At 41.1% G+C, this 15,870-nt stretch overlaps 1 protein-coding gene across 7 annotated transcripts in view; it reads right to left on the bottom strand.

Annotated features, from left to right (window-relative positions):
• Positions 1 to 275: 275 nt before the first annotated feature.
• CHN1 (chimerin 1) overlaps positions 276 to 15,870 on the bottom strand; it is a 139,286-nt gene continuing 123,691 nt past the window's right edge. For 4 of the 7 annotated variants that reach the window (XM_021714791.1, XM_008062644.2, XM_021714794.1 and 1 more), the window contains 4 exons: positions 15,275 to 15,352; positions 9,043 to 9,180; positions 2,999 to 3,104; positions 276 to 1,323 (listed from right to left, as the gene is read on the bottom strand). In XM_021714791.1, the coding sequence (XP_021570466.1) occupies positions 1,152 to 1,323; positions 2,999 to 3,104; positions 9,043 to 9,180; positions 15,275 to 15,352 (494 nt within the window). In that variant the 3' untranslated portion in view covers positions 276 to 1,151. The remainder of the gene's footprint in view (positions 1,324 to 2,998; positions 3,105 to 9,042; positions 9,181 to 15,274; positions 15,353 to 15,870) is intronic. The other 3 variants (XM_021714796.1, XM_021714792.1, XM_021714795.1) reach the window with 2 other exon arrangements.

Consider the following 15,870-nt stretch of genomic DNA (forward strand, 5'->3'; position numbering starts at 1 on the left):
GTGGTAGTGAGCGCCTGTAATTCCGGCTACTCGGAAGGCTGAGGCGGAAGGATCACCGGAGCCCAGCAGGTCGAGGCTGCGGTGGCCGGGAGCGGCCAATGCACTCCAGTCTGGGCGACAGAGTGAGACTCCAACTCAAAAAAAAAAAAAAAAGCCTTCTTTCTTCTGATAGTTCTAGGAGAATCTCCTGCCCTCCCTCTTCTCCCATTGAAAAAGTTGAAAAATATTCTAGATTTCTGTCAGAGTAATACAAGAAGAAAAACAAATCCAGTGAATAGGTGTTCTAAATCTAAGCAATTTTAATTACTTTAGGAGCTTGCCACACAAATTTTATTAATAAGCAAAAGAGGTGAGTACTCAATATTAAATAAATGGCCAAACACATTTTTCCAAATATTCTCAATCATGAGGGAAAAAAAGCTATCAATACTTTTGATTTCTAAAAGCCAAATTTAATAAATTAATAAATGCATGCCAGATAAAAATACAAAATTACAACAGAAAACCAATAATAATTTAACAGAAAATGCTTTGTGTTGTACATTTTTTATTGGTATGGATAACTTATTAAAGTAACAAATCTGAAAACACATTTTGCTTTTGCTGGAAAGAAAGTACTATGTTAGAGAAGAACTAAGAAACCAGAAATAAAACATTTGCAAAAAGTAGGCATATGATATAGTCTATGGTAAGCAATGGCCGGAGGTGCCGCTCCATCAGTTTGTGTGCTTGTGTTTGTACAAGCATCAGAAACCAGGCAACGACCCCCAAAGCTAAGTCACAACAGGTTTACTCTGTGAAACATGCTGGATTACAACCACAGACTACCCAGGACGCAGAGGCGGTGCAGGTGCAGGTTGGCTGTTTCTTTTGTATGGGGTTTCCTTGCCAAACAGGGGCTAATCATGCAATAGCTTGAGTTTCTCTGAACATGATAAACACCCAGGATTACTAGAACCGGAAAGCGTGTATTCACTGTTTTACAAGGACAGCTGAGCGATGCTACAAGAACAACAGGAAGTTCCTTCATTTTAATCTGGTTATATGCCCAAACCGCTAATCAAGAAATAATCCAGCTACAGGAGCCAATTAAATTACTATAAAACATTCCTTCATCTGTAAAACATTTCTTTTCCCCTCAAATTAAACTTTTAAAATAAAATGTCTTCATTTTTGATAAGCAGCTCCACTACCAGTCTCTGATATCGTATATCGTTCAGTGCAGCCATGGCGTCTAGTTCTGGAGACCTCATGAGGGTTGGGCCAAAGACGATGCCAAGGTTCTCTGCATTCATAAGATTCTCCTTTTCGTGGAGGGTCACTCTGAAAAATGTAAGTAAGGGAATAAATGACTTCATGGAAGCCGTGGTTCGTCACTAACAAAACAAGATTCACCAAGACAGTAAGTTTGTGTCCACATACCAACTCTTCTGTGAGGTTATTTCTGTGATTGTAAAGTACTGACTTTCCTTAAAGGAAATTATGGTAATAAAGAATTTAAACTTGTGATCATGAGGCTCAGGCCTGGTTAATTTGCTGGACTATATGTAGGGGTCCAGTCCCACAGCCCATCGCCAGTAGTTGTAAGCCCATGCTGACAAACAGTAGAGAAGAGCCTGGGTTGCCCTGGTTACTCCACCCTCCCTCCACTCTGGCTATCTTGTTTCCTCCCAAGCAGTTCTGCAAGTTGGACAGTTTACTGAGTGTCTAGTGAGAGAACAGGAGCGATAGTAACAGGAGATGGTTCAGGGTAAGCAATGCCGGCAGGGAGTTTAGTGTTTGCATTCTTTTTACTATTGCAGTAACAACAGACTATAATCTTGAGAGTTACTCCTTTGTTTCAATGTGGAGCATTTCATTACATTCAAGTATGAGGCAAATTTGGATTTACGTGCAAAACTGCAAGTACATTAAACAAAGGCTTTAGCTCATGGTGCTTTTTAAAACAGAAAATGTGGCGGGGAGTGGTGACTCCAGCCTATAATCCCAGTACCTTGGGAGGCCGAGGTAAGAGGATTGCCTGAGCCCACAGGTTTGAGACTAGCCTGGGCAATTTGGCGAGACCGCATCTCTACAATAAATCAAAAAATTAGCTGGGCGTGGTAGCGCGCGCCTGTAGTTCTGGTTACTTGGAAGGCTGAGGCAGAAGGATTGCCGGAGCCCAGTGGGTTGATGCTGGGGTGGCTGTGAGCATACCACTGCACTCTAGCCTGGGCGACAGAGTGAGACTCCAACTCAAAAATAAAATAAAATAAAATTTAAAAATAGAAAGAGAAAACGTAAATATCCGTGAACAAACAAAATATAATTTCTGGATAACTCACGCCTCTGGACATACTACATTTTTTGTTTCTAATTGGCTTTATATTGAAACCCTAAAAGCACGACAACTTGGCCATCTAATTCTGAAAGCTTTCCTTCAACTGGTAGAGACTGAGGGTGACAGAGCAGAAAACTACATCACTGTCAATCACTTGAAAACATTAAACCCAAACTAGCTAAGATATTCTCCTTTCCCTTCCTCCCTTTACTCCATCACTCATCATGCCTGTTTTCAGTGTTGGCAACAGCAGTTCAATAATGTAAAATCCCACCGCCAAGTCTGAAGTGCTTATTTTGGAGCAAGAAGACAGGGGAAGTGAGCTGCCCTGCAAGCTGCTGTGCTATTGCTTTAATGTGCTTGTGGCTTCATAGTCACAGCTCTTTCCCTTTCCACAAAAATTAATGTATGTTCTCAGCAAAACATTGGTATTCCTAGCTTATCTGCAAACACATACTGGACCTGCAAATACACTATGTCAGAATTAGGTCTGCATTCAATATTGCAGTGCAGAATATTTTTAGCATTTCTTCTCAACAAGTGCAACTCCTCACAAGAAGACAATACAGCTGTGGATGTATTTATTCATCCATAGATCATGTGCCCTTTCTTTCACTTTTTGTTTCATCTGATTCTCAAAACCTGGCTGCAATACAAGTGTAGGACCCTGTAACTTGCCTCTTGAGATGCGCCATGAGGTACCGGAGGGTTTCGCAGTGAGCAGGTGGCAACAGTTTCAGTGCTTCATGAAGAGTTTCCAATTGCTCATCAGGATCCATAATTTCTAGAATTGCAAGTTGAACACAAAGAGAAAGGCTTTAACAGAAAACTGGTACAAAACATTCCTTTAACTCTCTTCTGTGGTAGTCTCCTAGAACTAGTGGGAAATGCTTTTTCACAGATCCTTGTCTTTAACTTTGGAAATTATTTTTAAGGTTCGAGCCCCAGATTTCCAAAGGCTCTTAGTTTCTTTTTTTTTTGAGTTGGAGTCTTACTCTGTTGCCCAGACTGGAGTGCAGTGGCCGCTCCTGGCCACCACAGCCTCAACCTGCTGGGCTCCGGCGATCCTTCCGCCTCAGCCTTCCAAGTAGCTGGAACTACAGGCGTGCGCTACCACGCCCGGCTAATTTTTTTTTGACTTTATTGTAGATATGAGGTCTCGCCAAGTTGCCCAGGCGGGTGTCGAACCCGCGGGCTCAGGCAATCCACTCACCTCAGCCTCCCAAAGTGCTGGGATTACAGGCTGAGCCACCGAGCCCGGCTGGCTCTTAGTTTCAATATGGCAATGCTGTTTACTTGGATTTTCGGGGGGAGTAGTCAGTTTTTTTCACTTGAGTGTCTCAAAGTCTGACAACTTTGAAAATTGGACATGATATATGAGATGTAACTACAAAAAAATCCAAACACATATGCAGACATAGATAAAAACTTATACATTCAAACTAAGTTATCTTAGACCATTACAGATATACTTAAGGGATGGTGCGTTGTTTAAATGATTCTGAAAACCCCCTTTCAACATGGTGTATAAGCCATGCCACTCCATTGCCCCTGTGACTCCTGGCAAAGTCTTATTACTTGATATGCATACTTTTTTCTTTTTAAACCAAGACATGTATCATCCAACATTTACTTGCTTTATTCATTAGAGTCAGCTTTATACTACTTTGTTTTATATTAAAAAAATCAAATCTGCCCTTAAAGCACAGACTTTTCTATGACAGGATATTCAGAAGAATGTACAGCAGACTTTGAAGGCAACTCCAAATGATCTCTGAAATAAACATGACTCTTCCAAAGGTGTGAGCTTTGAAGGGGACCATCTTCGTTTGGATATTTTAGGTCTGCTGTGTTGGGCAAAAATCCCAGCACATTCCTTTGAGTTCAGGTTGCATTCAATTCATCAATCATTTCTATAATCAAAACCAATTAACATCTTTGGAATTGCATGCTCTCAAAAAAAAAACACCAGCATCATAGTGCATTCCTGCTTCTACCTAAATGTCAAGAAGACAGGGTACCTTTAAATGTTAGATTTCAGGGTAACTGCAATGGGACTCCACACTGCTGAGTCCTATTCAGGATAGTGGCCTAGAAATGCTGGGAAGATTATATCTGACCAGAATGTAACATTCCAGACACAAGACCAAAATCCCTAGTCTTTCTAACTTATAAAACATACCAACTCAATGGTAATGTACTGGAGTCACGTAAAAATTAACGTAAGATGAACGTGAAATGTTTCTAGCATTGGTAGAGCAGAGCTGATAAATTCAGAACATGAAAAATGACTTGAAGTTTTTTAATTCAAAGAAACTGTGGTCACTGAAATAACTCTGCCCAAAGTTTCCTGGTTCATTTCTTTGAATGAAGAACGTATTATTTGCTTTTTTGCTATGACAAATAATGCTTGGTCTTTGAATTTTGGGTCCTTTAGAGAGTGCCAATTTAGAATAGCAGTACCAGCTCAGATACTAAAATTTAATAATTTAGCTTCTAGAGTTGCGAGAGAAAATTCCATTAACTATGGAAAACTGCTACTTAGTTTTTACTACAGAAATAATTAATTTGAAACTACAAGATTCTGGAAATTAAAAGGGGAACTTAGTTTCCTTTTAACTTCCACAATTACTCTCTGTAGGGAGAGCCTTAGATAGTAAGAAAACAAGAACGGTGTAGGGGCTAGCAAACAACTCCACTCCCTGCCCATGGGGAGCTTACTTGCTACTAAGGGTGACTGACAATGAAAAGGATACTTTAGAGTTTATAGTATAATAGAATGAGGCAAATACTATGGAAAAAAAAAAGCAGAGTCTGAAGCACTGGAAGAGATGGGGGCTACAATCTTAAGTGGGTAGTCAGGATAGACCTCAGTGAAGAAGAAGGTCTTGGGCAGACTGAGAGAATGAGCCATGTTGGGGGGGGAGTGGAATCTGAGGAAAGAGGGTTCTAGTGGAGGAGAGTCAGGCAGAGGTCTTGAGGGGGAAGCATGCCTGTGATGTCTGAGGACAAGCAGGGAGGCAGCCGTGGCTGTAATCGAGTGGGCACAGAGGAGGGAATCCGGAGGTGAGGGCAGAGAGGGGGACAGGGCACTCTATCATGTGCTAAATCCAGGTTATTTCAAGGATTTAGCACTTACTGAGAGAAAAGGGAACGTTATGAACAAAGATGGGTCATGATCTGACATACATTTTTCACAGTTATCTCTCCTCTGGTTGCCATGTAGAAACAGACTATGAAGGGCAGGAATAAAAGCAGAAAGGTCAATCTGTAATTATAAAAAAACATCCTGGTAGAGAATGATGGTAGCTTGGACCAGGTGGTAGTGGTGAAGGGGATAAGAAGTTGTTGGATTCTGGGTATGAGCCGAAGTTAGACTTCATAGGATTCCTGATGAAGGATGTGTGAGAAGGAGAATGAAGAATAAGCCAAGTTTTGGGCTTAGACAACTGGCAGGATGGAGCCTCCATGAACTGAGATGGTAAAGACTGCGGGTGGAGGAGGTCTGGTGAGGAAGACCAGGAGTTCCGTTTGAGATGCTTGCCAGACATTCAGATGAACATGCTGATGGTGAATTAATCTGGTGTTCAGGGAGAAGACATTTATATCTCCAGGCTGGAGATATAAATTTGGAAACATATGACAAAATGCATTGAATATACTGATATCAAATTGACAAGAGATTCTTCCTTGGAGTTCATTCCTCCCTTTTTTTCTGCTTACAAAAGTATTACCCATTACCATTTTTCCCCGAGACTACAACTCTAGCCATAAGAAGCAAAATTCAAGAGAGCAACAGACAAAATGGAATGTATTCAAAGATGAAAGACCCTTATCAGTGGTTGCCAAATACACAAAACACTTACACGTGGAAAGGATGATGCCAAGACCACTGCCGAGGGGAGGGAGCTGCAGCAGGCAGATCTCTGTTGCACACTAGGAGGGCTTGGTGTCTGTGACAGCTTCCACCAGTGGACTGGCTGCTGTGGAAGCAGTGATTTCGCAGGTACCAGGTATTTCAAAAAGAGTGTGTAATAGATGGGAATCTAGCTACGTGACCCCTTAGAATATGTACAAACTCTAAGGTTCTAGGGCTCTCCATATAAAATTGTTAAGTTTACCTATTCAACAAATATATATCGCACCCACTATGTAATAAGGGACTATCACATCTAGCAAGTGATGTGTCCTTGGATGATTTACCTATACTCTGTCATCTCTCCTTGCTAAAATGCTATCATGGATATGAAGAGCCTAGCATGGCTAATGGAACCTTGTATTGCTCTATAAGTGCTAATATTGCTGGGCATGGTGGCTCATGTCTATAATTCCAGCACTTTGGGAGGTGGAGGTGAGAGGACTGCCTGAATCTAGGGCAACTTGGCAAAACTTCATCTCTACAATAAATAAAAATTAGCTGGGCATGGTGGCACGCCTGTAGTTCCAGCTACTTGGAAGGCTGAGGTGGAGGCTGTGGTGGCTGTGAGTGTACCACTGTACTCCAGCCTGGGCAACAGAGTGAGACTCTGACTCAAAAAATAAAAATTAAAAAAAAAATTTTAAAAAGTTAACCTAACTCGTCATCCTCATCCATCTTTTTAAATTTTTTTTATTTTTTGAGTTGGAGTCTCACTCTGTCACCCAGACTGGAGTGCAGTGGCCACTCCCGGCCACCGCAGCCTCGACCTGCTGGGCTCCGGCGATCCTTCCGCCTCAGCCTTCCAAGTAGCTGGAACTATAGGCGCACGCTACCACACCTGGCTGATTTTTGATTTATTGTAGAGATGAGGTCTCGCCAAGTTGCCCAGGCGGGTCTCAAACCCACGGGCTCAGGCAATCCACTGACCTTGGCCTCCCAAAGTGCTAGGATTACAGGCTGAGCCACCAAGCTGGCATCCTCATCCGTCTTTTAAGAGAATGGCTGTATCTCTTTGCACATCTGAAGAATGAAACAGACTCTACTGCCAGAAGAGAGATGTGCAAGGACACAATGCTATCATATCAAACATGTGCAGTGAACACTTATATCACACATATGTATCATGCCAGGGTTTCTGGTGTCACAGACTCACACATCCAAATAGCTGAAATTACAAGAAAGAGAAATTTCTACCTTGATTTAGGCAAGTTTCCTTCTTATGATGTGGTTCCAGAGTTTTCTGAGAGGTAAGATGAGGGGGCTTACTGATTTTGGACAGGAAGGCTGTTTCAGAAACAAATCTCACAACAATAAAAAATGGCGTGGAAGAGTAATAAAAAGGGGAGGTTTTCCTCAGCAGCTAGGGCGGGTATGGGGAAAGAAGGCGAGGTAATTTGAAACTGGGGGGCCCAAGGCCCTGAAATTCAAGAGCAAGCATGGATTTTACCTTTATCTATATAACATGAAGCAAGAATTTGTAAGTGCCCTCAATTTTTCATGATCAGCACCAAGTCCCTAAGCGACCTAGAATCTTTCATGCATTCTAACATAAAACCTTGATAAAAACCAGTATAATCTCATGGCTGCTCTCTACATGGGAGCTTGAGCTGATCCACAAGAAATCAGCGCTTCTTGGGACTAGCCACAAACATCCTCTAATAAAAGTTCTACCAGAGAAATAAAAAGTCAGAATAAAAGTTCATACTTCATGAAATTTCCAAGTCAAAAAGCAAATTAGTGTTACTAAGTAAGTGATGTTATCATTTAAAGATCAAGACAACATATGGTTTTAAAGAGAGAAAATCAAAATGACAGAAATAGCCAATTTTGTTCTAAAAAACAGTAATGCCAGCATTCAAAATCTGTTGAAAGTTCTCATCTTTGAAAAGCAAAGTGTGAATTACAGGTATGATTTTTGCAGTATAAATAAAATTTGGCAAATAAATCCGTGTTTTTTTCTCATTTTCTTCTCAACTAGAATTTAAAAAAAAAATCTTCTTGATCTAAAATACTTCTTAAAGTATGATCTAAGGACCAGTGTCAGTTTGCAAACTATTAATGATCTTCATTAACTTATATATATACAGTACAGAAATTGAGAATAAGAATTGAGAAACTTTTATAAAAACCTGATAGTAATATTTATGTTTGCTGAATCTAATAACAAAATAGAAAGTCTTATTTTTCAAATTTTCTTTCTTTTTCTTTTTGAATTGGAGTTTCACTCTGTAGCCTAGGCTGGAATGCAGTGGTACCCTCAGAGCCACCCCAGTGTCGACCTGCTGAGCTCTGGCGATCCTTCTGCCTCAGCCTTCCATGGAGCCTGAGCTAAGGCACATACTACCATGCCTGGCTAGTTTTTTAATTTATGGTAGAGGTAAGCTCTCACCATGTTGCCCAGGCTGGTCTTGAACTCACGGGCACAGGCAATACTCTCGCCTCAGCTTCCCGTAGTACTAGGATTACAGGCTTGAGCCACCACGCCCAGTCAAATTTTATTTTTCTTGTTATTCATTTTTATTTCATTTTATTTTGGTTCACATCTAAGGAACACTAGTTTAAGCCTTACTTTGAAAAACGAGGTTTAGCACATTATGCAGAAGCTTCTGATATTAGAAGTCATAAATAATCTATGTTAGAGAACAGTACAAAATTTTTGTGAGTATATTAACCATAAAGAGAGAGCAAAGGGGAAATATTTCATAAAATGCATTCAAGATACTCAGCTAGAAAACCAGGAAAAGTGATTACCAAGAAGAGTGTGTCAGGTTAAGTAATTTGGAATATATGTGTTCATACTTACTGGCAGATTCTATAAACTTGGGGTAGGCATCGTATGTAATGAGTGGAATCGGCAAATCCCTGAAGTACAGTTTAAGCGCACCAGTGATAATGTTGATATCTTCATACATGTTCACAGAAATATCTGCTTTCTCACCATCTTTTAAGGATGTCAGAAGAAACAAAAGTAAATATCTGGATTCACAACACTATTTTAATTAATGACATTTTTGTATACATCAGATTTTAAAAATCAGCAATGCTTCAGTTTTTAACATAAAATCCAGTGTGCTACACGATATACATTCATGATCAATGTCTTGTGAAACAGCAAAATTAATTTTTTTGAATTTTCTAGTCTGTAGTTACCTGTTTTTCCATGTTTAATTACAGAGTAGGGAAGGAGAGGACTGAGGCCAATACAAGTATCTTTCAATTTCGTACCTACTTGAGAACTCCCAAGGGAATAATATAGAAACTCCTAGCAAAAAGGGTACCCTTTGTTTCACCCCAGACTCCCACATATAACATTTGGATCTTGCTTGAGTCCTAGAAATAGAGCAGGTAGTGGAAAGTAAAAAAGCAAAATAGGCCGGGCTTGGTGGCTCAGCCTGTAATCCTGCGCTTTGGGAGGCTGAGGTGAATAGACTGCCTGAGCCCGCAGGTTCAAGACCCACCTGGGCAACTTGGCAAGACCTCATCTCTACAATAAATAAAAAATTAGCTGGGCGTGTAGCACACGCCTGTAGTTCCGGCTACTTGGAAGGCTGAGGCAGAAGGATCACTGGAGCCCAGTAGGTTGAGCCTGCGGTGGCCGGGAGCGGCCACTGCACTCCAGTCTGGGCGACAGAGTGAGACTTTCACTCAAAAAAAAGCAAAATAAATCTTCAGAGCGTTGAAACAACAAGAAGAGAAGGCATTATAAGATGGGGGACTATTTTGGAGCTGCTGAGGCTTAAGATTCTGAAACAAAGCCATCCTTCTTCCAGAATGGCCCCTTCTGCATTCTCTGCATTTAGTACTTTATAAAATATCTAACAGTTCACTTAACACTAAAGATTTAACTAGTGTCTACTCTGAGCTACATCTTATGCTAGATTTCTTTTATTCCACTTGACTTGTGAAATATTTCTATGGATTAAAAAGCAGCCTCTTCATTACACAGCTGTTAGAATGGCTACAATCTAAAACATAGACACTAAATGCTGACAAGGACATGAAGCAACAGGAACTCTCATATTGCTGGGGAGTGCAAATGGTGCAGCCACTTTGGAAGATAGGCTATTTCTTACAAAGTTAAACATAGTTCTAACATACAGTCCAGTAATGAACTCCTAGGTATTTACCCAAATGAGCTGAAAAGTTATGTCTACACAAAGACCCGTACACAAATGTTTAAGGCAACTTTATTTCTAATTGCTAAAAATTGGAAACAACCAAGATGTTTTTCGATAGAATAAACTGTGGTATATCCATGCAATGAAGTATTATTCAGCAATACAAATAAATGAATGATTAAGTGATGAAAAGACATGGAAGAACTTTAGATGCTTATTTTAGGTGAAAGAAGCCAGTCAAAAAGGCTTCATAATTTATGATTCCAACTATTACATGCCGGAACAGGCAAAACTATAGTGACAGTAAAAAGATCACTGGTTGCTTAGGGTTCAGGGAATTAAAATGAGGGCTTGTAAGGTAGAGCACAATGGATTCTTTTTAAAAAAATTATTATTATTATTATTACATATTTTTTTGAGTTGGGGTTTCACTCCGTCATCCAGACTGGAGTGCAGTGGCTGCTCCCGGCCACCGCAGCCTCGACCCACTGGAATCCGGCGATCCTTCCGCCTCAGCCTTCCGAGTAGCCGGAATTACAGGCATGCGCTACCACACCCAGCTAATTTTTTATTTATTGTAGAGATGAGGTCTCGCCAAGTTGCCCAGGCGGGTCTCAAACCCTCAGGCTCAGGCAATCCACTCACCTCAGCTTCCCAAAGGCGCGGGATTACAGGCTGAACCACCGAGACCGGCTTATTACTATTTTTTAAGAGATAGGGCCTCACTATATTGCCCAAGCTGGTCTCAAACCCCTGGGCTCAAGAAACCCTCCCACCTCAACCTTCCAAGTAGCTGGGATTACAGATGCACACCATCACTGTAGCTCCTTATGGTAGTAAAACTATTCTGTATGATGCTATAATGCTAGATACACGACATCATAAAAACCCACTGAAATGTAAACATAAAGAGTAAACCCGAATATAAACTATAGATTTTTGTGAATAGTAACGTATCAATGTTGCCAAATCAATTATTAACAGATATATCACAGTAATGCAGATGTTAATAACAGGGGAAACTGTGGACGGTGGCAGGAGGGAGGGTTACATGAGAAATCTCTGTACCTTCTGCTCAATTTTTTTGTAAACCTAACACTACTCTAAAGTCCATTAAAAAAAGGTCTCTTTTAAAATGCAAATAACTCGGCCTTTCAGACATTCAGATTCAATCGTGTATCATCAGTGTCTGCCTTTCATACCTGAGCTAAAATCATATGTAGTGGCAGTACAAATTGGGACGGAGTGCTTTCCGGAAGAAAAAGGCAATGTAGATTCTTTCCTGGGGGAACTTAGGGAAGCACACAGGTGTTGGGGGTGTGAGGACCTAGAGCAGGGGATGAGAGAGCCCAAAGGATGGTGCAAGCATGAGAAAGGCATGTATATTACCAAATTTTTACTCAGGAAAAAGGAAGACTAAGTTTCCTTCTCTTCTGCTACATGGCTCCGGCTTCCAAGGTCTGTTAGTTATTTTTCTATGAGCATCCAGATTTCAAATATCCTGTTCCCATTATAGGCTACCTGTTCAATTTTTGGTTTGGAAGTTGAAGTGACCATTCTTATAGTTCAGCTACATGTGGGGTAAACAGATTTTGGAGGTTGATCTGGGAACCTTCCACCATTCATATAATTCTCTTTATGGTAAGTTATTGTGTCCACCATATCTCAGCTACTATTCATATATTATTCTCTCAGTTACAGTGCCAGTCTCTGGCCACTACACAGACCCTTCTGTTCCAGGGCCTTTACACACCTGTTATTTTTCACTGCTTAGCCCATGTACAGCTAACACCTATTCATCCTTTAAGCGTTAGCCTAAGTACATAAATATTTCTTCTTTGCAGAAACCTCTTCTGATCTCCAGCATCCCATTCCTGCCCACCAGATTAGGTTGTTTTCCCTTTATGGCCTTTATTAAAATAAAATCAGTAACCATTGTGTGATTATTATTTAATGTGAGCCCTCCACAAGTGCAAGGACCAAGTACGCACGGTTAACTGCTGTATATAAGTACATGGTACCTGGCATGTAGTGGCTGCTTAATAAATATTTTTGAGTTAATGAATCAACGGAAAATAGATTCAAACAAGGTAAAAGACTAAAATATTAACATTCTGAGACTTACTATATATATTATTTTTAAACTGATTCTTTTAAAATCTTTTAAGTAAGTACACACACAGATACTCATCCATCTGTTTTATCTATCTATCATCTATTTTTTTTTTTGAATTGGAGTCTCACTCCATTGCCCAGGCTGGAGTGCAGTGGCTCGCTCACAGCCACCCCAGAGTCGACCTGGTGGACTCTAGCGATCCTTCCGCCTCAGCCTTCCAAGTAGCCAGAACTACAGGCGTGTGCTACCATGCCTGGCTAATCATCTATGTGTTTTCAAATAGTACAAACCCATTCTGGAATCTGATATTCAGATGCTGCATTCTAAGCAGGCTATACCACGCCAGCACAGTCTGTACCATCTTTCTTTGTTCCCTGATGACTTCTTACTTTCAGCTCTTGACTCTCCAACCAGACTGGGGCTCTTTTGGGGTCAAGGGTTTTCAATTGCTTTGACCCACAAATCTCTCATGTATCTGTCACATAGATATTTGTGGTTCCACTAGAGGACAAATGTGCAAAGTTATAATGGCATCGCCGGCCTTAGTTCTCCATTCAGTGACTATTGCTAAACTAGGGAGGAGTTCCTAAGACCTGTCTTTTTTCTTTTTTTCTTTCTTTTTTTTTGAGTTGGAGTCTCACTCTTGTTGTCCAGGCTGGAGTGCAGTGGCATGCTCATGGCCACCGCAGCCTTGATGTGCTGGGCTCAGGCGATCCTCCTGCCTCAGCCTTCCAAGAAGCCGGAACTACAGAAGCACACCACCATGCCAGGCTAGTTTTTGTGATTTATTATAAAGACGAGGTCTCAACAAGTTGCTCAAGCTGGTCTCAAACTCCCGGTTCAGGTGATCCTCTCAACTCAGCCCCCCAAAGTGCAGGGCATATAGGCTGAGCCACTGTACCTGGCCAACCTGTCTTTCTTCTTCAGCACTTGAATTACATGAGTTCATTCTAGCACTCTATGGGTTCTGATTTCTTTCTTGGATCTCATCTGAAGGTTAAGCCTCTCACCCTCAATAACTTCTCCATTTAATACCCTGTTCCTTGAACACTTATGGATTTGGGCTACCTTCATGTACAGAACTGGTTTAAATGATCTGAGCCACTGGTGCCTTTCACTACCTTGTTAAAATTCTTTGCATATTCCTACAGACCTTGCTGCACATCCCTTGGGAGGGCAAAGACTGGCCCCTGGTGTTTTCAGGTCACAAAAAGTTGTCTCATATTTTTAATGAGAGAAAACTGTGTCATTTACTTGCTTTCTGGGGTCCGTGGGAACATTCAGTTTCTTTGTCAGTGTTGACTTACTTTTGAGAATCATGGCCAGAGGCTGGTAACACACATCCTCCGCTGCTATCTTTTAACTAAAGAGGTGCCTCTTGCCATCCACTCTGGCAGGGGTTCTTGATGCTTATTTGGACTTAATATACCATTACTTCACCTGACTTTCTTTGCTCTTATCACATACTTAGACTGGCCTAGATTTCTTCATATCAGATTGGGAAGAATCTTTAACCTATTTCTGTTTTCTGTCACTGTTGCCTCTAAGAGGTTTGTGAATGGGAGACGCCTGTGTGATGGAACTAGAATACATACTTGTTAAGGAAAGTGGTTCTTTAAAAGATCACTAATTCTTTTCTTTTACTTCTTGTATTCAAGTCTACAGTTCTTTTTTGGTACCACCTTCTTCCAGTCCTTACAGCAAAGACAAATACAAATTGGAGAACTGTGGAAACAGATCTTAATTTAAATGTTAAGTTAAAATTAAGTTCCACTGAGTTTTTCTTTGACTGGGCCCTTCTCCCACCGTGGGGTGGGACCTATGCAGAAGGTCCTTAGTTTCTCTCAGCTTTCTGGCCCTAACACACAAACCAGGACTTGGGTCTCAGTGCAGTCAAAGATGGTCATGAGGATGGGAGGTCTGGATGGCAGGCCAAGCGAGGTGGGTTAACTCAAGCCTAAGAAAACTGAGGTGGCCGGGCTCGGTGGCTCAGCCTGTAATCCCATGCTTTGGGAGGCTGAGGTGAGTGAATTGCCTGATCCTGCGGGTTCGAGACCCGCCTGGACAACTTGGCGAAACCTCATCTCTACGATAAATAAAAAAACTTAGCCAGGCGTGTTAGCACGCACCTGTAGTTCCAGCTACTTGGAAGGCTGAGGCGAAGTATTGCCGGAGCCCAGCAGGTCGAGGCTGCGGTGGCCGGGAGCGGCCACTGCACTCCAGTCTGGGCGACAGAGAGACTCCAACTCAAAAAAAAAGAAGAAAACTGAGGTCTGTAATGATTTAGACTCTATGCTCCCACTCTTTCATCTATGGTTTTTAGCAGATTTGTTTTCTTTTTTGAGTTGGAGTCTCACTCTGTCGCCCAGACTGGAGTACAGTGGCTGCTCCCGGGCACCGCAGCCTCGACCTGCTGGGCTCCGGCGATCCTTCCGCCTCGGCCTTCCGAGTAGCCGGAATTACAGGGGCGCGCTACCACGCCTGGCTGATTTGTTGATTTATTGTAGAGATGAGGTCTCGCCTGCCCAGGTGGGTCTCGAACCCATGGGCTCAGGCAATCCACTCACCTCAGCCTCCTTTTTTAGCAGATTTAATTGCTCTGTATGTATTCTGATGAACATGGACCAACCACGGAGACGTAAAAACTGGTAACATAGCTAAATCTGATCCTTCCTTCTCACTCTACAATTTGAAGGTTTAATACTTACAACTCATAAAAAATAATGCAAAAGATAACATAAGAAATGTTTTTGTCAAAGAGTATTATTGACTTAAGTTACTGAACAAGTTGAAAAACATACCTCTGTCAAAAGCCATCTTGACATCTTCAATTAGGTCACTAAATCCTGATACTCGGTACAGTCCTTCAGAATTCAGACCTATAAAAACACAGCTAATTAGCTTTTTTGGAATTATGCCTTTTCTTTTAACTTCTCATACTTTAGGCTGGGGAAAGATTGTGTCAGAAAGAATGAGAAAATATACACATTTAAAAATCTGTTCATACTTTTCTTCTAAAATAAAACCACTTCACTCATAGTTCTTTAAGTTTGACCTATTGTCACCTGAATATTTATAATCTGGTTCATCATTTTGTCTAATTAGAACAAATATGTTAAGTCTTAAGGGAAATAATCCATCACCTCAATTATAGCATAAATTCTTTTACATAACGGAAGACTAAGATAAACTATATTAATAAGCCTGTAGCAGTTTTTCCCAAGTGGGAAAGAATAATTAGGGTGCAACTCTGTTTTGGGCCTTGGATAGTTTTAATAGAACATTTGCACCTTTGCTTCTTAGACTGAGAAAAAGATAAAAACAAAAAAATGAATTTGTCTCTACATGGCAACTTTTGCAGACCGGAAGCATCATCTATAGATATACTTTAAGTGCA

This window comes from Carlito syrichta, unplaced genomic scaffold, assembly GCF_000164805.1.
Source record: "Carlito syrichta isolate Samal-C Ts95f unplaced genomic scaffold, Tarsius_syrichta-2.0.1 Scaffold305785, whole genome shotgun sequence".
NCBI classification, from domain to species: Eukaryota; Metazoa; Chordata; class Mammalia; order Primates; family Tarsiidae; genus Carlito; species Carlito syrichta.